The sequence below is a fragment of the Myxocyprinus asiaticus genome, chromosome 32 (assembly GCF_019703515.2).
Source record: "Myxocyprinus asiaticus isolate MX2 ecotype Aquarium Trade chromosome 32, UBuf_Myxa_2, whole genome shotgun sequence".
Lineage (NCBI taxonomy): Eukaryota > Metazoa > Chordata > Actinopteri > Cypriniformes > Catostomidae > Myxocyprinus > Myxocyprinus asiaticus.
The window spans coordinates 22772625-22796684 of NC_059375.1; the positions used below are offsets into that span (position 1 = coordinate 22772625).

Below are 24060 nucleotides of genomic sequence, written 5' to 3' on the forward strand. Positions count from 1 at the left end.
GTGCTGTAGTATTGGTGATATTATTATATCGGATCATGCTCCCACCTTTATAGGCCTAAGCTATTCTAATTTTGCCTTTCTGAATAGACCTTGGAGATACAGCCCTTTTCTGAATCATGACCCCAATTTAGATTTTTTTTTTTTTTTTTAAAAGAACAGTTCAATCATTTCTTTAAAGAAAATAAGACCCCTTGTATCTCCCCCGGTCTATTATGGGATATGGCGAAAGCTTACTTTTGTGGTCTAATTATATCATATACAGCTGGACTAAAAAAGAAAATTAGAAAGGAGCAAAGAAAACTGGAGCTGGAACTTCATGACCTTCAGGCCAGATATAACTCCTCCCCATCTGACAAACTTAGAAATGACATACAGACAAACAAAACTGCCTTCGAGACTAACAAAAACAATCCAGGTTTTTTTGTGCGGCGAAGGATGTATGAATTTGCTAACAATCCTAATCATTATTTGGCTAATTTTCTCCGAAACAGGGCTTATACCCAGAATATTTCCTGCATTAGAGATTCGAAGGGCACTCTTAACTGTGAAAATAAAGAAATTAATAATATATTTAAAATATTTTATAAGCAGCTATATACCTCTCAATTTAATCTACATTCAAAGCAAGACATGATTAACTTTTTTGCAAAGATGGATCTACCACAAATTACAAATCAGCAGAGAGAAGTTCTATGTAAACTGTTAACTCTAAGTAAAATTAAGAACTGTGTCCAGTCACTGTCCAGAATTGCTTTTGTGAATATTTTATTTTTTCTGTTTGCATAAAGAGAGTTTAATAAAAATACATTTGAAAAAAAAAAAAAAAAGTAGCATTCTCCTGGTCTTGTAGACCTCCATGATTATTCCAATTTGACCAGTTTCCACAAGTTTGAACAATTCAGTCTGAATTGCATATTGGTTGTGGACATAATACAGTATGTCACTAACCCACTGACAGGGTAATTAGTCAATCATAGTACCATTGGTGGACAGCCATTTTCAGTTCTCTTCGATTGGGTTCAAGTCCATGTTCTGGCTGGGCCACTCAAGGACATTCACAGTGTTGTCCCTAAGCCACTCTTGCATTGTCTTGGCTGTGTACATAGGATCATTGTCCTGTTGGAAGGTAAACCTTCGGCCCAGTCTGAGGTCCTGTGTGCTCTGGACCAGGTTTTCATTAAGGATATCTCTGTATTTTGCTGTGTTCAGCTTTCCTTCAACCCTGACCAGTCCCCTAGTCCCTGCCGTTGAAAAACACCCCTGATGCTACCACCATCGTGCTCCACCATTGGGATGGTATTGCACATGTGATGAGCGTTGTCTGGTTTCCTCCAGACATGATGCTTGGAATTGAGGCCAGACAGTTAAATCTTAGTTTCATCATACCAGAGAATCTTGTTTCTCACAGTCTGAAAGTCCGTTAGGTGCTTTTTTTATGCATCTTGCACTGAGGAGAGGCTTCCATCTGGCCGGTGGAATGTTGCAGTGATGGTTGTCCTTCACAAATTTCTCCCATCTCCACACATGATCTCTGGAGCTCATCCTGAGTGAACATCGGGTTCTTGGTCACCTCTCTTATCAAGGCCCTTCTCTCCTGATTGCTCAGTTTGGCCAGGTGGCCAACTCTAAGAAGAGTCCTGGTTGTTTCAAACTTCTTCCATTTAAGAATTATGGAGGCCACTGTGCTCTTGGGAACCTTCAATGCGGCCGATTTTTTTTTTTTTTTTTTTTTTGTAGCCTCCCCCAGATCTGTGCCTTGACACAGTCCTGTCTCTGAGCTCTGAAGGTAGTTCCTTTGACCTCATGGCTTGGTTTTTGCTCTGATATGCATTTTCCGCTGTGAGACCTTATATAGACAGGTGTGTTTCTTTCCAAATCATGTCCAATCAATTGAATTTGCCACAGGTGGACTCCAATCAAAGTGTAGAAACATTTCAAAAAGATGATCCAGAGAAATGGGATGCACCTGAGCTAAATTTCATGTGTCAACAAAGGGTCTGAATACTTATGTCATATGTGAATGTGAGGGTTTCCACAAACAGAAGGGAAGGAGGACACAGGGAAGCAGGTTTTCCAGATTCAGGTAAGACTTTTAATCGGCCACATCAATGCTTTACAGCTTCACAAAACTCAACAGTCTCAGAGGCACGTAGGCACTCTAACTCATTAGCTTCACTAACATAAAACGCATTAGCTTCACAATTATAAATCAGCTTCCACGAGTACTGTAGGTGCCCTTGTGCCAGACTCTCTCTCTCTCCTCTGCTGGCGGTATGGCTGCTTATATGCCACTCTCCCCATGCTCACTGGAATTAGAAACAGGTGTTAAACATAATCTAGCTCAGGTGCAAGTGCCCTTACCGCTTTCTCTCTCTCTGGATGGACGCTTGACCATGCCTCCGCTACCACATCCCCACTGCCCGACTCAGGCCGGGGTGACATCCGGCCTGTCTACCACTCCCCCCCCCCCCCCCCCCCATTTCTGGAAAGGAAGTCGGCGACAGCCATCTGCGCTCCCGGTCTGTGGACCACCTTGAACTTAAATGGCTGAAGAGCCAGATACCAACGGGCGATCCGCGCGTTGGTATCTTTCATGTGGTGGAGCCATTGGAGTGGGGCGTGATCCGAACAGAGAGTGAAGGCCTGCCCCAACAGGTAGTACCAGAGAGTGAGGACTGCCCACTTGATGGCAAGACACTCTTTTTCTACGGTGCTGTACTTTGTCTCTCTCAGCGAGAGCTTGCGACTGATGTACAGCACCGCGCGCTCCTCCCCCTCCACCACCTGCGACAGCACGGACCCCAGCCCTCTGTCTGGAGAGTCCGCTGCAAAAAAAGGGGAGAGAGAAATCAAGTGAATGTAAAAGCAGCCCCCCGCAAAGTCTGTCTTTAACCTGCGTGAATGCCTGTTGACACTCATGTAGTATCCGTGACATAAAGGTTGTGCCCTGATCGGTGAGGATTTCTTTCGGAATACCCACCCGGGAAATTATTTTGAAAAGTGCCTCCACAACACTACATGCTGAGATGCTGCGTAGAGGCACTGCTTCCGGATATCGCTTTGCATAGTCCACTAGGACCAATACAAAGCGATGTCCGTGTGCTGACCACTCTAATGGCCCGACGAAGTCCATTCTAATTCTCTCGAAGGGGACCTCGATGAGCGGAAGGGGGCGCAATGGCGCTTTTGGGGTGGCCGGTGGATTCACCAGCTGACATTCACGGCATGCCGCACACCACCGGTGAACATCGCCGCCAATGCCCGGCCAATAAAAACGGGCTATTAGTCGGTTCAGTGTTTTCCTTTCCCCTAAGTGACCTGCCATTGGATTATTACCCTGACCCTTTTAGCTGTGCCCAAAGCCTCGTGTTGAACCAAGCATTGGTGGATAGTGGTTTGATTACAACCCGTGTCCACCAATACTTGCCGAGTACCCCCCTTGACACTTACCGGTATCCGGTACACTCCGGCCCGGTCGGGGGCAGCCTGCAGAGTGTCGGGGATCTGGACCACTGTCCCCAGCTCCATCACAGGGCATTGATCCCAGAAATGCCCCGGATCTCCACAACTCCAGCAGGCCGGCCCAGGCGCCACGCCCGCACCTGCGTCGGCGGACATTTCCACCTGAGGGGGAGAGCGGCGGGGCACTGTAGATGCTGGGGGCGGTGCAAACCCCTGCGTGCAGACAACTGGCCTCGGTGGCAGGGCTCCTCACCACCACGGGGCAGGAACGGGCTCTGGAGAGAGAGCAGAGTGAGAGGGAAGAGGGGAGGGGGAAGAAAACGGGGAAGACCCAGAGGGAGGGGAGAGAGAGTAGGAGGGCTCTTCTGCCCTTGGGTATGCCGCCATATGGTCCTCCACCAGATGGACATCCTCTTTCAGCGATGCCGGGTGGCGGCACTGGACCCACTCCGCCGTTCCTTTTGGCAGTTGATGGATTAGCTGCTCCAGCACAACCTGGTCGAACAATCCCACGACGTTGTGATCCCCCGCTAGCAGCCATTTCCGGCATGCGTCTCAGAGCCATTGGGAGAAAGCAAACGGGCGGCCGGTCCTCTCCAGTTTCATTGATCGAATGAACTGGCGGTACTGCTCTGGACTGCGGCCAACCTGCTGCAGGATGGACTTCTTCAGGTCCTCATAAGCCAGGAGGTTAGCCACCGGCAGTTGTTGTGCAGCAAGCCTGGCTTCCCCGGACAGCAACGGGAGGAGCTTGGCCGCCCACTGGTCACGCGGCCAGCCCCAGATCTCCGCGGTCCGCTCGAAAAGATCGAGGAAGGCTTCTGGGTCATCTTCTGCCCCCATCTTCAAGAGTGTGGGTGGGGACAGGGGGCTGTGGTTGTCCGGGGTCGTGGCCGGGGCTCTCTCCTGGCTGAGGAGGTTCCGGATCGCATGCTGGTCCTCTGCTTGTACTCGTAGGATCTTGAAGAACCGGCGATCTTGGTCTTGACAAAGCTCAAGCAGGGATTGTTGGTGGGACTGGTGTAGGCCGGCGAGGGACTGGAGGATCTCTGCCAACTGCGAGGACTCCATGGGGCATACTTCCTTCAATCCTGGGTTTCGGCACCAGTGTGAGGGTTTCCACAAACAGATGGGAAGGAGGACACAGGGAAGCAGGTTTTCCAGACTCAGGTAAGGCTTTTAATCAACCACTTCAATGCTTTACAGCTTCACAAAACTCAACAGTCTCAGAGGCACATAGGCACTCCAACTCATTAGCTTCACGAACATAAAACACATTAGCTTCACAAATATAAATCAGCTTCCACGAGCACTGTAGGCGCACTTGTGCCAGACTCTCTCTCTCTCCTCTGCTGGTGGCGTGGCTGCTATATGCCACTCTCCCCATGCTCACTGGAATTATAAACAGGTGTTAAACATAATCTAGTTCAGATGCAAGCATCCTTACCGCTTTCTCTCTCTCCGGACAGATGCTTGACCACGCCCCTGCTGCTTATTAAATAATAACAAATAAATACAAATTTAATAGAAAATATAGTATATATAGAATACACAATAAGACAATATATATATATATATATACACACACACACACACACATACATACACACATATACGTACATACATATATATACATATATATATATATATATATATATATATATATATATATATACACACATACACACATACATACATACTGTAGGGCTTTACTGGTTGTTTAGATCAGTGTTACTATCAGAAATAATTAATAATTATTTCTGTAGTTATTAATCAATATTTAAATTAATTAATTGTATCTAACTCATTAAAACCTCATATGGGACTCCAGTAAATGTAGTGTGCTACGTTTAGGACCAAGTTTGGTTATTAGCAATAATTAATAATTATCAAAGATAATTATTAATTATTAAAATCAATAGAACATTGATGAGAATCAATGTTAGCTTTTTTTAATCCTTTAAATCAACAGTTATCAAAGATAATCGTTAATTGTTAACGTCGATGAAACATTAATTAAAATTAACACTAGCTTATTGATCATTCAAATTCAACAATCATCAAAGATAATTATCAATTATCAAAAATCAATAGAATATTAATAAGGATTAACATTGACGGGGCACCACCCTGAAATCAGGGACTAATAACCGAATATTAAAACAGTCTCAATATTAGATTGTTTTCTTAGGAAAATCGACATCCGAAGAATATCGATTTTCGGGAAAAAAACAATGAATGAAGGTTTGAATCCGAGCACTGACATCCCGTCAGCATGACACAGGCGTATGCGAAACAAACCAAAACACTTCTCTTTGTAATATAACAAGGTTTATTTATGCAGTAATATCAATTAATAATTAATACAATGCAGTCAATAAACTTCTGACTTACAACTACAAACTAAATAGTGATATGATTAGATATGGAAATAAAAATAATTCTATAACACAAGGTGTGTGTGTGACAGTGTGTGTGTGTGTGTGTCAGTGTGGTTAGTGAGAGAGAGAGAGAGAGAGAGAGATGATTAAGTGACAGCCTGAAAGCTGATTTCGCAATAGCTGGAGATAAAGCAGCCGTGTTCATCACTCAGAGACGCGGTTTTACGAGCGGGGCTCGTAAAAGTCCCTTGTTATTTGACTCTTTAATGGATGAACTCAGTTGCTGTCTCACCCGCGATGGCGAAAATGCACAACAGTCCAATTTGGTTGGACCACAATACAGCAAAACAAATTTGTGATAATTAATACCCTGAGTATTGATAATGAGCGGACATGGCGGTCCGTAAACTGTACAAGCAAAAACCTTGAAACACAAGAATAACACGCTATAATATTCTATCTCTGCCCAGACGTAACCTCTTACTTGAATCGCATGAGGACACAGGTAGAATGTGTTTTCCTCCGTCCTTTAACTTTGACCCGGTTCCTTGAGGCTCGTGTGATGACGAGAGGTCGTTTCCTCGCGCTGTCGGCAGGCGGTACGGCTGTTGATTGTCGGCGGCCGGTACGGCTGTTGATTCTCAGAGGGCGGTACGGCTGTTGATTCTCGGCGGGCTGGCGGAGAACTCAGAAATGTCGACTTGATTGAAGATGGAAGAGAAATCTTTAATCTCTTCACTTCTGTAGGCCAACGGATGAAGATGCGAATTGCTCGGCGGTCTCCTTCGGATCCGTTAGAGTGTTCGGTTGAACACAGAGTAATCTCAATTCGTCCAGCGAGATGGAGATTGTATGGCTACAGTTTCAAGTCGGACATTATTTCCTTATGCCACGAGGCTGCACCGGAGAGCAGCAAAAAGCTACGTCCGTATTCGGTGAACTAAGTCGCTGGAAGCAACTCTGGAAGCATTTCAGAATTATTTGAAGTCCTGATGATGTCATGTTTGAGGGACGTTCTGTGGTGTGCCTCATCCAATAGGAGTTGAGAGCTCGATCCTTTAGAGGGCAAGGCTTCATGGATCTGTAGTCTGTTTTGGACTCCCTTTGTTTGATTTTGGCGCGATTTTTGTCAGTAAAATTTACGACTTAGAAGGAGGGGGCTTCAGGAATGTTTGTATGACTGTTAGGCCTGCCTTTGTCTTCTATCTGAATACATGAGGCCCAACAATACACACATACATACATACGCACACAGACACACAAATACATACATACTTTCATACACATACATAGTGCAAATTTAAATACAAATCTGTTATATACAGTGCAAGGGAATGGAATGGCAGAAGAGGTAGGATGTGTTGTATAAATATAAAAAGACTAAACTGTGTATTGCACATAATTATTGCTCAATGGGGCAGTTTGAACTATTCATGAGATGGATAGCCTGAGGGAAAAAACTGTTCCTGTGCCTGACGGTTCTGGTGCTCAGAGCTGTGAAGCATCGGCCAGAAGGCAACACTTCAAAAAGGTAGTGGGCGGGATGAGTGGGGTCCAGAGTGATTTTTCCAGCCTTTTTCCTCACTCTGGAAATGTATAGTTCTTGAAGGGAGGGCAGGGGGCAACCAATAATCCTCTCAGCAGTCCGAACTGTCCTTTGTAGTCTTCTGATGTCTGATTTCATAGCTGAACCAAACCAGACATTTACTGAAGTGCAGAGGACAGACTCAATGACTGCTGAGCAGAACTGGATCAGAAGCACCTGTGGCAGGTGTAACTTCCTCAACTGGCGAAGGAAGTACAACCTCTGCTGGGCCTTTTTCACAATGGAGTCAATGTGGGTCTCCCACTTCAGGTCCTGTGAGGTGGTAGTGCCCAGGAACCTGAATGACTCCACTGCTGCCACTGTGCTGTTTAGAATGGTGAGGGGGGGGGGGGGGGGGTCAGTGTTGGGGTGTTCCTCCTAAAGTCCACAATCATCTCCACCGTTTTGAGCATGTTCAGATCAAGGTTGTTTTGACTGCACCAGACAGCCAACTGTTTAACCTCCCTTCTGTATGCAGACTCATCGTCATCTCGGATGAGGCCGATGACAGTGGTGTGATCTGTGACCTTCAGGAGCTTGACAGAGGGGTCCTAAGTGATGCATTCATTGGTGTACAGGGAGAAGAGTAGTGGGGAGAGCACACATCCCTGGGGGGCACCAGTGCTGATTATACAGGTGCTGGAAGTTGAAGAAAATTGAATGGGATCTAGAAAGGGTCCAGTGATGTTTTTCAGGTGGGCCAACACCAGTCTCTCAAATTATTTCATGACCACAGACGTCAGAGCAACAGGTCTGTAGTCATAAAGTCCTGTGATTTTTGGTTTCTTTGGGACAGGAATGATGATTGAGCTTTTGAAGCAGCATGGGACTTCACACTGCTCCAGTGATCTATTAAAGATCTGTGTTTAGAAGGGGGCCAGCTGGTTAGCACAGGATCTAAGACACGTGGGTGAAACACCATCTGGGCCCTTTCCTAGTCTTTTGTTTCCAAAAGACATGGGACACCTCTTCTTCACAGATCTTAAGTTCAGGTTGAGGATCAGATGGGGGAGGAGGGGGGTTGCAGGAGGTGTTGGTGTTTGTGTGAAGTGAAGGTCAGAGCGGGTGTGGGGTGTGAGATTGGGCCTTTCAAATCTACAGTAGAACACATTCAGGTCATCAGCCAGTTGTTGGTCCACCACAGGGTTGGGGGTAGGAGTCCTGTAATTCATAAGTTGTTTCATGCAACTCCACACTGAAGCAGGGTCGTTTTCAGCTTCTCAGAGTATCTTCTTTAAGCCACTCTGATTTCCTTATTCAGTGTGTTCCTGGCCTGATTGTACAAGACTTTATCCCCACCTCTGCAAGCATCCTCTTTGGCCTGATGAAGCTGCCTGAGTTCTGCTGTAAACCATGGTTTGTCATTGTTGAATGATAAATAAGTCCTAGTAGGAATGCATATATCCTCACAGAAACTGATATATGATGTAACAGTAACTGTGAGCTCATCCAGGTCAGAGGCTGCAGCCTCAAAAACACTCCAATCCGTGCAATCAAAGCAGTCTTGTAGTTCCAGCTCTGCTTCATTGGTCCATCTCTTTACAGTCCTTACTATAGGCTTGGCTGATTTTAATTTCTGTCTGTAGGTTGGAAGAAGATGAACCAGACAGTGATCAGAGAGTCCCGAAGCTGCTCTAGGGACAGAGCGATATGCATCCTTTATTATTGTGTAGCAATGATCCAGTATGTTCCTGTCTCTGGTTGGGCATATAATTTGCTGTTTGTATTTGGGCAGTTCACGTGTGAGATTTGCTTTGTTAAAATCCCCAAGAATAATAATAACTGAGTCTGGATATTGTTGTTCCGTGTCTGTGATCTGATCAGCCAGCTTTTTAATTTAAAGCATTTTAACATAAGGCTTACAGCCTTATTACAAAATGTGGAAAAAATGAAGGGGTCTGAATACTTTCTGAATGCTATGTATGTCACTAACCCACTGACAGGGTAATTAGTCCATCATAGTGCTGTGGAGTCTAACTCCTAACTCTCACCTGACTTTTCACATATATTTTATCACATGACACGTAAAGACCATTTACGAGAACACAACAACGTCAAGGGAGGCAAAGGAGACATTTCTTCCCTCTGAAACTTCATTCACATCTGTCACTGTTGGACAGTGTCACTCTACAGTGCTTTACAAACTATTTGATCTCATATTGCTAAATATTTGTTTTGATTCACTTTTGCACTGTCCATTATTTTCTCATCCAAATTTTTGGGAGGAACTGCCTTCCTTGCCTCCTCTGAGAAAACACCCTGTTATGTATAGGCAGTGTATAGCAATTCTGCCCTCATGTGGCAATCAAAAATTCAGCCAACCACATGAAAAAACAAAAATCCACTGTGGGTAAAGAAAACTATGTACATAGTATATGCAGTCTGGTAGAAGAGGGCAAGGTAGAAACAAAACAATGCAACGTTGTAACTCTGTAGTAACAAGAGCCGGCATCTCTGGCAGCAAAATCTCTTTTACCTGAATACCTGGATCTGAACACTTGAATCATCACTTGTATCTGATTTGCAAATGAACAAATGGGACATGCAGAGAAGAATAATGATTTATTTTTAAAGAGAGGTAGGAAACATTGATTGAATGCTGGTGGCAAGAAAACCAATGCCAAAGTGACTGGTCTAATTGTGTCTGAAATAGGTTGTAGAGCCTTTGACATTCTCTCTTGTTGTTTTAGCACTCAGATTCACTCAGCACGGAGGCAAAACACACACTGAACACTATACAAGGCTAATATCAGATGCTTTGCCTTGTTGCCATACTACCCAGGGCTCTCTTTGCCTGAGATAATTTTTTTTATTTTTTTTTCTCCCCTGGAATGCCCAATTCCCAATACGCTCTTAAGTCCTCGTGCTGGCGTACTGACTCGCCTAAATCCGGATGGCGGAGGACGAATCTCAGTTGCGTCCGTGTCTGAGACCCTCAGTCCGCAAATCTTATGACGTGGCTTGTTGAGAGAGTTACCGCGGAGATGTAGCACGTGTGGAGGCCCACGCTATTCTCAGCAGCATCCACGCACAATTCACCACGTGCCCCACCGTGAGCAAGAACCACACATTATAGGGACCATGAGGAGGTTACCCCATGTGACTTTACCCTCCCTTGCAACCGGGCCAATTTGGTTGCTTAGGAGACCTGACTGGAGTCACTCAGCACGCTCTGGATTATAACTCGCACCTCCAGGGGTGGTAGTCAGCGTCAATACTTGCTGAGCTACACAGACCCCGAGATAATGCATTATTTAAAATATAGGAACTGATGCTGAATTTTGTTATACCATGGTTGACACAGGGCCAGCAGAATAGGTGGCATTTTTTTGGCATTTCTGTAGCCTAAGGAATTGGAAAGGCACCTACTACCCAAGAGTATAAACAAAAAACTGTAACAAAACGGTCTCACAAAACTGTAAACAGTACTGCCTGTGGCACTCTGTCTTGTGTGCCGGCCGATTAGAAGGCACATTTGTCCAAAGGATTAGCCGAGTTGAGAATATGAACAGAAAGACAGTGACTAACAGCCCTGCTTTGTTTGCCACTCTATTGACTTTGAGTGAAGGGGGCCGGCGGTGACCTACCACCACTCCCAAAACTTATTAATCGCCAACAAGAAGCAGGAAGAATCTCAGATGTGCAGCAGAAATGAGAGCGCCTGCTGCTCTGCTGAACAGAAATGGTTTATAGGGGGCCAATCTATCATCTGGAATAGCCATGATTCAAATTCAAAAGCACATTGGAAAAAAATAAACCGACCCACTGCACTTGAACAGATCATTTTGCTTTGGTGCATTTGGAACAAATGGCATACATCAAGAGAGCAAGTATAATTTCCCATCTTTGGGGAAACTATTCCTCATAACATTCAGTTTTGACAAGTTACAATGTTTTTGATATCCAACAAGTCGTAATACCCTGTAACTGCTTTTTGGAAATTTAAGTCCTATTCAAACTGTTACAAGCCAGTGGAGATGTTAGCTCTGCAGAGACTAGGTCATAAAAGTTATTATAGTCTGCATTTGGAGTACACGAAAATTGGATTTCATACTATTCAGCTAAACAATCACTCCAAGGTGATCCCTTTTTAAGCTGTCTTAATTCTGCTAAAATAATTCCTTTCGGCCCAAGCGAATACCCACTAGCTATAGTTTGCTATGCCATCCCTTAAACTGTAGAAGAAATACTGCCTTCAGGGACAGGGATGAAGCATGCAGCTCATCTCTTAAGCACATTTAACGGCTTGTTACCCCACAGCTCGTTTCAGGCAACATGGCTCTCCTTGGTCAGGTGCCTTTCTCTAATGTGCTGGAAATGAGCCATGAGCCTCTACAGTCCTTAAACAGTGAGTACAGCATGTTTAAGAGGCCATTTTGGTTCTGGAAGTTGTGCTGCAGTGTCTTAAACAGGAAAAGTGCCAAAACAGAAACAGTTGATTCTGCAATTACTAAAGGCAAGCTCTGTCTAACACTGTTAGAGTGTGTAAAGATATAACTCGAGGGACAGAATTCTAAAGGAAATGGCTCGGGTTTGACCTATAGTTCTTAACAAACCGCAAAGTGGCAGGTCAGTGTCAAGTGAAAAACTGCAAGCATATAGCATTTCTGAGAACCTGCTGTATTTCGGATGTACCCTGAAAAGGCTTCTTGACGTCCAAGGCTATTTGCCATTGGGATGGACAGAAAATTCCAAGAATAGAAAAACTTTCAAGGCTTACCTCTCCAGTACATAAAGGTACATAAAGTTATGAACCAAGGAAATTTGTGAATAACTAGTTCTGATGGAGGCAAAGTAATATTATTTTAAGGTACTTTAAGAAACATTTAATAACAATGATGTATAGTCAGAACAAACACATATCACATTGAAAAGCTTGTAGATTATAAAATATTCTAACTCTAATAAATATTAAACCTTTTACAGTTATATAAAATGCACCAAAACATGAGACACTGTAACAAAGGGCTTTTGATATTTCAGACAGAGGAATCTATACTGCAGAATCAAGGGGCTGCTGGGCATTGGATGATGTCATCAGAAGAAATAGCCGTTTAGAAAGCTCCGGACCAACTCTGCGTGTTGTAGACGTTACACCCTCTCCACGTCGAATAAGCACGTCTGACAGCAGGCCAATTTTTTCATGCTCTGATTTGCACTTTGCATATGCCTGCATGTAACAAATATAAATATGAGACCTCAGATCTCATTATACAGTTTATCGTGCACTACAAGCCAAAAGTCTGGACACACCTACTCATCATTATTAGAACTATTTTCCACATTTTATAATAATAATAATCAAAGCTACAAAATGTGTGGGAATAATGTAGTGACCAATAAATGTGAAAACTGTCTTATATTTCAGATTCTTCAAAGTAGCCACTCTTTGCCTAGATTACAGCTGTGTTCAGGGCGTTCTCTCAACCAACTTCATGAGGTGCCACCTGGGATGTTTTTTAAACAATAATGGGCAGAAAATATCAGCAGAAATTATATTTGTCTACAAAATGCATTTAGATCAAAAGATATTTTAGATCATGAAACACAAATTCAGTTAAGTGTGTCTAAACCTTTGACTGGTAATGTACACCATTGATATACCATAAGTGCATTTGTACATAATCAGTCAATTATAAGAGAGTAAGGTTAGGATAAAGATTAACTATTGTTAGAAATGTCATAATTAAAGGGATAGTTCGCACAAAAATGAAAATTCTATCATCGTTCACTTACTGAATGATGACAGAATTTTTATTTTTGGTGAACTAACCCTCTAAGAACAGATTTGTTTGTATGTGTTTGTTTTGTTTACCTGAGCAAGAAGCTGAGGAGAGGGGTAGGCACTGAGTATAGCACTGGCCATATCAGGGCTGACACGGTTTAACTGCTGGATTTGCCTCTTCCAAACCTGCAAAAGACCAATCCCTGCACGGTCCACCTTTAAACCCCCTGCCCATTCACTCTCCAAACAAAACGTGAATCCCGTCTTCTCTCGCTCCCGCCTGGGAGAGAACGACGATACACAAAAGTAAAAAAAGACCCCAAAAATCTGAAGACTCAGCTGGTTGGAAAATTATCAATATTGTAATATTGGCTCCCTACTCACTTGAATGGTGCCTCTGCTACTGCTTTGGTTGACATGGTAATATAATCAGTGAAGTCCTTCCAGTTCGAGAAAAAATGGACCTGCACCCCAGTGTGCAGCTGCAGGTCTATCAAAGCCTGATGGACAGGAGAGGGGAGTGTAAGACGGAGCTAACTCAGACAGCTTCACATACCACTGTAAAAAAGCATTTGTGGTCATGAATTTAAATCAACTGCCCATGTGCTTCAGCTTACCTCCTCCACCTGCACTCGTGAGACCTCAGGAAGCTGATTGATATCATCTTTCTTTCTTTTCTTTTTCTGCCCACCCTGAAGTCCCATGTCCCCTCCCAGCACTGCCTCACGGTATTTCTTCTGGCATTTTGAATTCTGTGATCTGCAAATGAATATTTATTGTAAAAATATGCAATTATATTAGACTCTTCATTAGTCAGCCATTCAAAATAAAGCCCAAAGTCCATAGAGTAATTGCAGACACTAGTGCCACCAATCAGTCATTGCAAATTGCAAATCAGTCAATTAATCCCACCCCCTACTCACGCCATTGGTTGAGTAACGTTGTTGGGGCAGGTCTAAGCGGGTTGCTCAAAACAAACAGGAATTTTTATAGCACCACAGAGACACAGTGTTTACAGTTTTCAAGAAAATGTACCTGTTAATTTTAAGTAACCATACTTATAGTTGTTTCTGCATATTAAAGGAATATTCTACAATGAAAGTCAATGGAGGCCAATTCATAAACATTAAAATACTGTTTCAAAAGTATAGCCAGAAGACATAAACAATATGCGTGTTAACATGAATTTAGTGCGATAAAATGAGGTTGTAATGTCAGCAAACCCTAAAACGACTGTAAAAATTAGGGCTGCCCCGGATCAAAGATTTTCCTAGTCGACTAGTAGTTTTTAATTACTTAAAAATATATTTTTTGGGGGGCATTTGAGTTTCAGGGCTGAGAAAGAATGTTATAAGTAACATTGCTAACACTGTTCTACATTACAGAGAAATACTTAACCGTAACAATGAGCTTTTAAAATATAAATTTTACAAGCGCACGCACAAAGCGAGCTGCAGTGACACCGGCAAAAGCGTTACTGATTCTGAATGTGTCGGAATGACCAACAAGAAGACTGTCTGAACATTTTGTTAATTTATAGAGAGAAATGCACATTAAGTTAAACATGCAGTATGTGAGGTACTAATTTAGCTTCCCCACTCCCCACGAACACTTGGATAAGCCTAATAGTGCATATTTATGTAAGTTATCTAACGTTAGAGCGAGCAGCCATGCTAAGTGGCTAACGTTAGGCTACTTTCATGTTTCAAATGATAAGCCATGTTTGAGGTCGATGAATGATAGGCAAACGTTTGCCTGCAGACCGCATGGACCAGCCGTGTAAACGATCATGTCTGTCCGTCACTGACTGCATGACTTCGCCACTTCCTGTGGAGTTTTTTTTTCAACGGCCAACCGACCAATCAAAAGTTGGCACACCAAGACTCTTCTCATCGACTAACATTTGGTTGACTATTAGGGGGCAGCCCTAGTAAAAATGACGATTTAAACAACTTTACAGTTTTAACAGAAGAATTAATGTAAGTGCTTTTATAAAATTTTTCTTTAAACCCTCCACAAAATTGGCCCCATTCACTTCCATTGTAAGTGCCTCACTGTAACCCAGATTTTTGCTTTTTTTGAAGAAAAGGAAGGACAAGCCGAAAATGATTTTTGTGGTAATCAACATTATGCCACAAATTCACATTTACATTTATGCATTTGGCAGACGCTTTTATCCAAAGTGACTTACAGTGCTCTTATTACAGGTACAATCCCCCTGGAGCAACCTGGAGTTAAGTGCCTTGCTCAAAGACACAATGGTGGTGGCTGTGGGGATTGAACCAACAACATTTTGCTTACCAGATCAGTGCTTTAGTCCACTACGCCACCACCACTCCACTTTAACTTGTATTGAACCCTGAATATTCTTTTAAGATGGGATAGAAGAAAGTATTTTAACACTGAAAAAGTGACATACTTCAGCTTAACACAGGATCCATAATAGGAATATTACAGGACAGGTTAAATTCAACTTGTGCTCTGTCAACAGCATCTGTGACATGTTGTTGATTATTAAAGAAAATAATTTTGATTCATCCATTATTCTGTGAAAAAAAAAAAAAAAAAACAAGCAAGGAAATACATGAAAGCCTATGGGGCAAGTTCACAAAAGCTTGTATTTTTGTTTAATGGATTCACATGAAGTCTTCGATATTAAAAAAAATATTAAAATAAATTTATGTCTGACACTCTCAGTACGTTGCTTACTTATAGTACTTCTCCATGTCAATCACAACCAGGCTTAGTGTTCTGCCTGGGTTTCTGCTCATGATTCCTTGAGTCCAGGAGGTCAGAGATATGCCACTTTCAGTCGACATACCATTGTTTTGCCTCTACATTAAAAATAGAAAACCCCATTAGGTCTTTATTCTCATAAAAACCTCTCAATTATAAAGACATATATTTCTCAAAGATTAAGCAACTGCATACTTTAAGAAGCTTATGGATAATTTTTTACATATTTAAGCAGTGATTCTGTAATTGTATTCATTTCCTTCAATTGCACTGACACTTTTTAAAAAAGGTTGGAACTGCTATTTTTTGTGTTGCCCTTTCGACCACAAATCTCTTATTAATTTTATCTTTAGTTGCTACATCATACAAAAAGGTCACAGCCAGCAAATCAAACAATTAACCTATTAATGGTTAATTAAGTAATCATAATGGGCCATTAGGAAATCACACAATGTGACTACCTTGCAGTAGTTGTTAATCATGGTCACAAATTTATCCACTGGAACTTGGATTACAGCATGTGACTCTGGAATGGACAGCATCTCACCAGTCTGCAAACAAAATATTCAACTGAATTATAAAACCATGTGGAAAGAGTTTTAGATGTTCCTAATTTCTACTGAGATACAAGATGGCACAGAGACATTTGTGAAATAGCGCAACAGCTGGAAAGCATCATGTTCTCTTTTAGGTCTCTTATTTATTACATTAAATAATCATCTTAAAATGAACATATTCACATAGAGTATATTCTATATCTTAAACATTGTTAATACCAATGCTGAATGTATGACAACCAAAAAAGGACACCTTGGTGACATATTGCATTGTCTAGATAAAATGGGAGACATTGCATACCTTTATACTAGGGCTGGGTATCGCCAGCCACCTCAAGATATGTATTGCGATACAGGGGTATGACCAAAATCTTATATCACAATATCACTAATTTTGTATCACGATAACGATATATATCACGATAAAGTTAATTTTTTTTTTTAAATCAATAGAAATCGGTTTATAAATTAAATAAATATATTGTAATGCCTATTTTTTTTAAATCCAGTCATTAAATTAAATACTCATGAATCATTTTCTCTTTAATTGGAACCTGACAAACATAGTTTAAAAAAATGAACTTGAGGTATTCAAAAAGTAGTAATCAACCTTACTTACAATGCTAAATTTCTCATTTCAGTCAGATGTTGTTGACTAGTATTATTATTATTATTATAAAACTTTCCTCAAGAAACTTGACATCTTCTGAAAGCAATTGTAAGGCCGATGCCAAGATATCTGATAGCCAACACACATCAATTCATGGAATAACAAAGAACTTTCGACTTCAAACAACAACTGAACTCTCTCACAAAAGCTGAAATCTACACCTGAATATCACCACGTGTGATAAATTGCAAATCGCCTTTGCATTGTTTTACAAAGCTGAAATCTTCACCTGAATATCACCACTAGGGGTGTGCGTTATGACTATTTTGACTGTCGTTTAAACAGAAGTTTTGTAACTGACTAGTCGACTAGTCTAAAGAGAAACCAACCTTCAGAAAACAGTGAAAAAACAAAATGTTTTTATGCGACCCATTTAAAATACTTAATCTCTTCCAAATCCGATGCTGAAAAGGGGCATTTATCTGCGACGTGCTCGCCTTGAATTATGATCATTGTACATTAAATACTGACCATGACACACATTTACTGAATCAACATTAGTGAATATTTAATAGATATATTTATTGAAAACAATTGAATGAATAGTGCAGGATTAATGGAACAACCCTAAAAGCCTGTTCTAAACAGAAATCACCAAGTAAAAGTTACTTAACATATTAAAACAATCAGGACATTGTTGAAAATAATTAACAGGTAGACTAAGCTAAATCTATGAGAGAGAAAAAAATGTGCTAAAAAGTTGCGGGTATTTCATGACGTGCAGTCGTGCATTAACCATTGATCTAATATGACAGCTGTTCAGTAAAGAACGTTAACCAATAAGTTACAATGTAAAAAAAGCAATAAACCTAATGTATTCTAAACATGACTTGCACACAGAATAACTGTTAAGCAGTTGGCACCTCATTGAAGATAGCCCTCTTAATCAGCAGATTAAAAAAAATGGCATACCTAGTCTAAAACTTTTCTTTTCTAGGCTACTTACTCAAAAGCATACATTTTTTCATGAGTAAAATTAACCCGTCGACATGGTCCGGTGAATGATGGGACTTGACTCACCTGTGGCGGCTATCCTGCACTTGATAAAGCCTGCTCAGCATCCAAGCATGCACAGATGTAAAGAAGACTCAAATGTGAAAACATCAATAGGGGCTTGGACCACCGAAGTGATTTCATAAATACTTTGCTGAGTTTGCTTGTCTAGCGAGAGGACGTTTTCCTGCATGCACCGCGAGGGAAGACGCACGCGCAGCCCAAGTTGAAATTAAACTCTGTATCTGCTCCAGATATCCTCTTTTTTAAATAATATTTGTATTATTAATTCAATTTAAAATATGTAACATTAATATGACAGTAATTTAAGTGCAGCCTCTGTAAAAATATAAAGCCAAATGTAAATGTGTAAAAATTATTATCAGTTTAATCGGGGGAATTATTAATCAACTAGTAATTCCAGTGTCGACTAGCAGCATCAGAACCGTTTATTCGACTAGTCTCGCACATCCCTAATCACCACAGTGTGATAAATTGCAAATCACCTTGCTGCCCCCTCTTCTCTCTCTCCCCCTTCTCCCTTTCAACAGCTCAGGACCAATACAAAGACACAACATGTATATGTAAAAATATAACAAATACCATGAAAACAAAGAATGCAACTGTATGTGTTTGATATAATTTAAGAGGTCTCTGTGCGACTTGTATAATGGTCTCTTTCCCATGTCGGTAAAACTAATGGTGACAAAGTTATAAGGTCTTTGCCAAATACTGCAAAATTCTGGAGGCCTATCCCCCTCATTGACCTGCAATTTAAATGATCTCCTATATGTTAACAAGGTTAAACCCCAGGAAGTCAGGAACCCATTCACCCCCAAATTCTCATTATTCAAAGAATAATACCATTTGGTACACAATGCTTTCTGTCTGGATATTTAAGGAAGGTTGGCAAGGAACTTGGGGAGTCTGTAGTCAGATATCCCACACTTATATGACACATATTATTCAGTGTAATTTTCTATTGCCAGGTATGTTTCTTTGACTTGTCTTTTATTTTTAAAAATATTTGTTTATTCTGATCATGTGTGAAATTGGCTTTGATTGATTTTGTAATTTACAATAGGAGAAATCCACGTAAGACTACCAGTCACTGCTTATCTCCGTCTTAGCAAGTTGTATGAAACGTGATTAAATAAAACTATCATCTGGTTATGAGCAAGCAGTAGGCGGCCGTACCAGATGATATTAATAAACCCTGCAACCGCTGACTATGAACAAAAATGGCGATTTTATGTCCATGAGATCTATGTAATTAATCAGCCGGCATATGACTCTGAGCGACAATCGGGGCCCGAATGAAAGGATAATGAAAGTTAGGACGATTCAGAGTAATCAATAACTTAAGATTCAATTAAAAGAATGATCAGAAATCAATTAGAGCTTAAATATAAATTAGAGGTTCAACTTAAATTGGAGTCAGATTAATATAAAATTGGAGTCCGATAAAATTAATAACGGAGTTAATTGATAAAGTGCAAATTAATAATAAGTGTTTTTGCTTCAGCACTCAGAAAAGACAGAACAACACAGAAACCTTCAGCTATTTTATTAATGGAATCTGACATCGGACTAATAGTTTGGCCCTTTTACACAATGCAACAAAGGAAATAATTCATCTTATTCATGAGTAAAAAATATCCTTCCTATCCTTGATAAAAAAATTTAAAAAACACTTCATTTAGCTCTTTTAAGTCATCTCTGTAGACAATATTTGAATATCTGAAAGCAAAGCCAGTTTCTAATATCTAACATCATTCGAACTGAATTTTATTAAGGGTGATGATGTCTAGTTTAAAAAATTTGCATGACAGATGACACAATTTTTGGTGCATGACATTGTTTTAGCTGTTTTCCTCGTCAGTGTTGGTTAGAATGTCAGGCTCTCTCGCCGTATGAGATGTTTGACTTCCATAGCGTTTTAAGGTTAAAAACTCAATACTCAGTAGAATTCAAATGGGTCACGGAAGTTTTGAGGTTTGTTGGTGATAGAGAGAATCAGGATTGAGTAGTGCCAGTGATCACACACACTGCATTCTCCTGTCTGTGGAGCACAGTCTGGAAGCCTGCTGGAGGGGACTCGCGCGCGACAATCACGTGATACACAGCTGCACGTGTCAGATGAGAAGCATATTCAGAACTCGAAAAGAATGTCATTGAATTTGCTTCGGTGGCCGAAATTTCACTTGAGCGGCTGCTGAAAAATGGTCAGTACCTGAAAATCCCTGTTTCTTCAATTCTCTCAGTCTCATGTGAAGCCGCCCCGCCTTCCTCCTCCATTTCACCAACAGAATGTGTACCGCGTATGTGTGACGTGAATAGAATGAGGTGCACATTTCTTGCCACACGGTGGCGATTTTGAGTTACCGCGATACAGACGATAATCCAAAATGTTTACCGGTTGCCAAATTTCAACCGGTTTATTATGTATACCAGTATATCGCAAACCCCTAACACAATATCATTGTTTATTCAGTTATAATGTCCGTTTTGCTTGCATACAGTATGAAAGAAATTCTCTTTCAGCTAATGTCATTATTCATTATAGAGGGGACCTTCTAACTTGTTAAATTGCGGACATATCAATTGAAAAAAAATTATCATTAGTTCTTCATCATTTTGGTGATATTTTAGCTTTTTTTTTTTTTTTATTTAGTCCATGTATTACATCAATAAATATGGTGTATTGAAATTGCATATATATTATATTGCATATATACAGTATATTGTTACATGCTTGTTGTTTATATGCCTAATTTGTACTATTTAGAAGTATTTACTTAGATATGTAGAACAAGTGCTAAAATGGTACTGTCTCTTTAAGACCTGTGGCAGGGCCTTTGACAGTAGTGTTTGTTTGGTCGAATGGCTTCTATACAGCATCAATGCTATGTGTGATTAGAATTAAATGTTTCTTTTGTTGTTTTTGATAAATAACTGACTGTAGAGAACAGAAAGGATATTAAAAGAGACATTATTAAACAACAAATGGTTTGCTTGGATCTAATCTATGGACTCACTTTACATAGAAAGTGTCATAAATTTACTCTCAGCACACAGTGAAAAAATCTTTGTGCTGAACTTCTATGCCACTACACCACTCAAACACTGGTGAGTGAAATCTAAAAAAAATTACCAGCCAGTGGATAATCACAAACATTTTTTTTTTTTTTTTTGTAGCAAATGGGAAGTATTTACACACATCTGGTTGTAGGGGATTGCAGACAGAAAGAAAGAGCGATCTTGGCATTTTAAGAATCGACATTGGGATCGTACAAATGAGATTAAGTAGAAAATCAAGATTTTTGCCCGGCCCTAGATCCAAACGCATGAGAGAGGTCCAGCATGTCCATGAGAGAAACCGTGAATCCTGCAGGATCATATTTGTCTCTTTCGAGCCTCATAGAAGCATCTCTGACTGCACTGAAAATATCACGATATATCATGATACATGGATCTAAGTATCAATACAATATTATGAGAAAAAGTATTGCGATATATTGATATTTGATTATATCGACACAGTTCTACTTTATGCTGAGATAAAAATGAACAAATTGCATAGATGTGTCAGTGACATCAGTGTGCTATTTGTGTATATTAACACTAGTAAAGTACATACCAGTACACAAGATATTTCTCAAGAGGTCAAGTAAAAGCCAATACATGGCTTGTGCTAGACCATGATCATTACGGCACTGTCAGTCTGCACCGTAAAGCCAATGACAAAAGAAATAAGACTTCAACTCGTAATGTTGAGTGCAGTTGTGTATGTTTTGGGTGTTATCATGCCTGAGGGTAGGGTGAGCGTCGAGCCCAGGTGACACTGCAAGGAAGAGACTGCTTCTCTATAGCACAGCTGCATCCCATAGCCTGCAGGGAAGTCAGGAGAGATCCGCCACCTTCTAGCTGCAGCAGGCCTATGGGGTGGAGACAGTTAATCAATACTAATCCATTCAGCAAATGCAGCTTAATATCTCATGCCAGTGCTTTTTAACAATTTGGGAAAAGTATGAAAGAGCACAAAGCACTGAAAATAACTGAGCACTGGAGTCACATTGCCACCTACCAGGGTCAACCATCACCACGATGTGTTTGATGCACTCGTCTGGCCTCAGGGCTTTTACAGCATCAGCAAGAGCTTTCTTTTCCATTCTCACCCTCTCCTTCTCCTCCTGCTGATGCTCTCGCATGGCTCTTTTCCTTAGGGCTTCCTGTCTGGCAGCCTCCACTTCTGCTGGGGTTTTCTTGCATTTGACCAGGTAAGTGCCATTCTCCCCTACAGGGGGTGGTGCAATGGTCAGGTATGGTGCATCATATTCAGAGCTGCACTGCCTTGTTATAGTGTTAAAGATCTTATGTTCTACTGGCTGGGCCTCAGGGTTGATATGTGCAGGCAATGTAGCTGGAACATCCTGGAAGAGGTGTGAACATCCATTAGAAGCCTTGTACTTCTCTGCGCGAGTGGCTGCTGTAGCCAGACCATGCCGTTTCTGTTTCAGTCTTACAGCTAAGGGGATAATGGCCTCCTCCTCGCTGTCACTGCTGACCATCAAGATGTCCCGTCCAGCAGCTCCAGAGGAAACGTGGACCTCTGATAAAACTGGATCAGTAACAGGTGCTATTTCTGAGCCTGAACTGTCTAAAACCACCAAGTTAACTTGTTTTGGTTTTATCTGTGAGAAATCAAACACAGGCAGCTCCTCTGAATCACTGGAGTCACTGTCACTTAGGAGGAATCCAGGTCCATTGATGCAGGTCATGCTGAGATGTCAGTACAATGATCTACATGCACTAAAAGGAGAGACCAGATTAAAAAAGTAAACATCATATACTGTATACATTTTACCATGATAGCCAGTTTCCAGCAAAATACCATAATTACTTCAGCTATAATTGTAAAATCATAACAGATTAATATGGGATTTCCATCAAGCAGTTAAAGAAACTTCCAAAATCTGACCAGAATTTTGTGTCATTTCTTTTATTTATACATTTAATTTCTTTAATAGTGTTGGATAATACAGTAGTAGTAACAGTATTCTGGTGCAAACTCTTGTTACCATGGTATTTTTGTAAGCAATGGCAAATCTCTTACAAACACCTCTTTTTTATATTTTCTACAGGGAAATGATTAATGTGGGAAGCTCTTACACAAAACAGTTAAAGGAATGTTCCGGGTTCAATACAACTTTAGCTCAATCGACAGCATTTGTGGCATAATATTGATTACCAAAGAAATAAAAAATAAAAAAATAAAATTGACTTGACCCTCCTTTTCTTAAAAAAACCCCCCAAAAACAAACAAACAAAACAAATCTGGGTTACAATGAGGCATTTACATTGGAAGTGAATGGGGCAAATTCATTAACGTTAAAATACTCACTATTTCAAAAGTAAAGCCACAAGATGAAAACAATATGCATGTTAACATGATTTAGTGTGACACTAACTAATAAAGTTATAGCCAATTTTACAACTTCGTTGCCATGATGATGTAATGTCAACAAACCCTAAAACGACTGCAAAAATTAACATTCCTGTCTTTGAGTCCCTACACAACATCTATATTTTAACTACATTTTAGACTTCTGTAACGACAACTATATTTTTAAATTATCACTTTGTTGAAACAGGACCAACTAATATTCGATGAAGAAAAAACAACTCATTTCAACATATCCAACCACAAACACAATCTGCTACATTTCTGACCTCAGTCAACTGTTTACATCTGCACGCACTGACAGAAAGACGACTATGGAAAATTCAAGTTTCCCGCTCAAAACAACAGACCACAGAAAATATCAAGGCACAAGTGCTCGTTTAGCCCCGCATTCTAGAACATCTTCAGCTTTAGCTCTATTATGAACATTTCTTGAACTCTCTCTACTTACGAGAATCAAATTCCGCAATTCGCGGGTTCTGGATGA

At 40.8% G+C, this 24060-nt stretch overlaps 1 protein-coding gene across 3 annotated transcripts; it reads right to left on the reverse strand.

Annotated features, from left to right (window-relative positions):
• Positions 1-10039: 10039 nt before the first annotated feature.
• eme1 (essential meiotic structure-specific endonuclease 1) lies at positions 10040-24059 on the reverse strand. 3 transcript variants are annotated; one of them, XM_051666603.1, is made up of 9 exons: positions 24025-24059; positions 22197-22921; positions 21920-22047; positions 16351-16440; positions 15863-15987; positions 13771-13912; positions 13538-13653; positions 13244-13433; positions 10040-12598 (listed from the first exon to the last, which is right to left on the reverse strand). In XM_051666603.1, exons 2-9 carry the CDS (start codon positions 22888-22890, stop codon positions 12422-12424), a joined length of 1662 nt encoding a protein of 553 aa, XP_051522563.1. In that variant the 5' UTR covers positions 22891-22921; positions 24025-24059; the 3' UTR covers positions 10040-12421. The 3 variants fall into 3 exon arrangements, with proteins under 3 accessions (XP_051522563.1, XP_051522564.1, XP_051522565.1); XM_051666604.1 differs by lacking the exon at positions 24025-24059 and adding an exon at positions 23843-24006; XM_051666605.1 differs by lacking the exon at positions 24025-24059 and adding an exon at positions 23282-23515.
• Between the last annotated feature and the right edge of the window lies 1 nt (position 24060).

Bases quoted from the DNA above. Each gene is read 5' to 3' on its own strand.
- eme1 (XM_051666603.1), bottom strand. From the start codon at position 22,890: ATGACCTGCATCAATGGACCTGGATTCCTCCTAAGTGACAGTGACTCC. The intron at 15,988-16,350 runs GTAGTCACATTG...TTTTTAATGTAG, and splicing joins TGATTAACAACTACTGCAAG to AGGCAAAACAATGGTATGTC. The intron at 12,599-13,243 runs GTAAACAAAACA...TGTTACATGCAG, and splicing joins CTCCTCAGCTTCTTGCTCAG to GCATATGCAAAGTGCAAATC.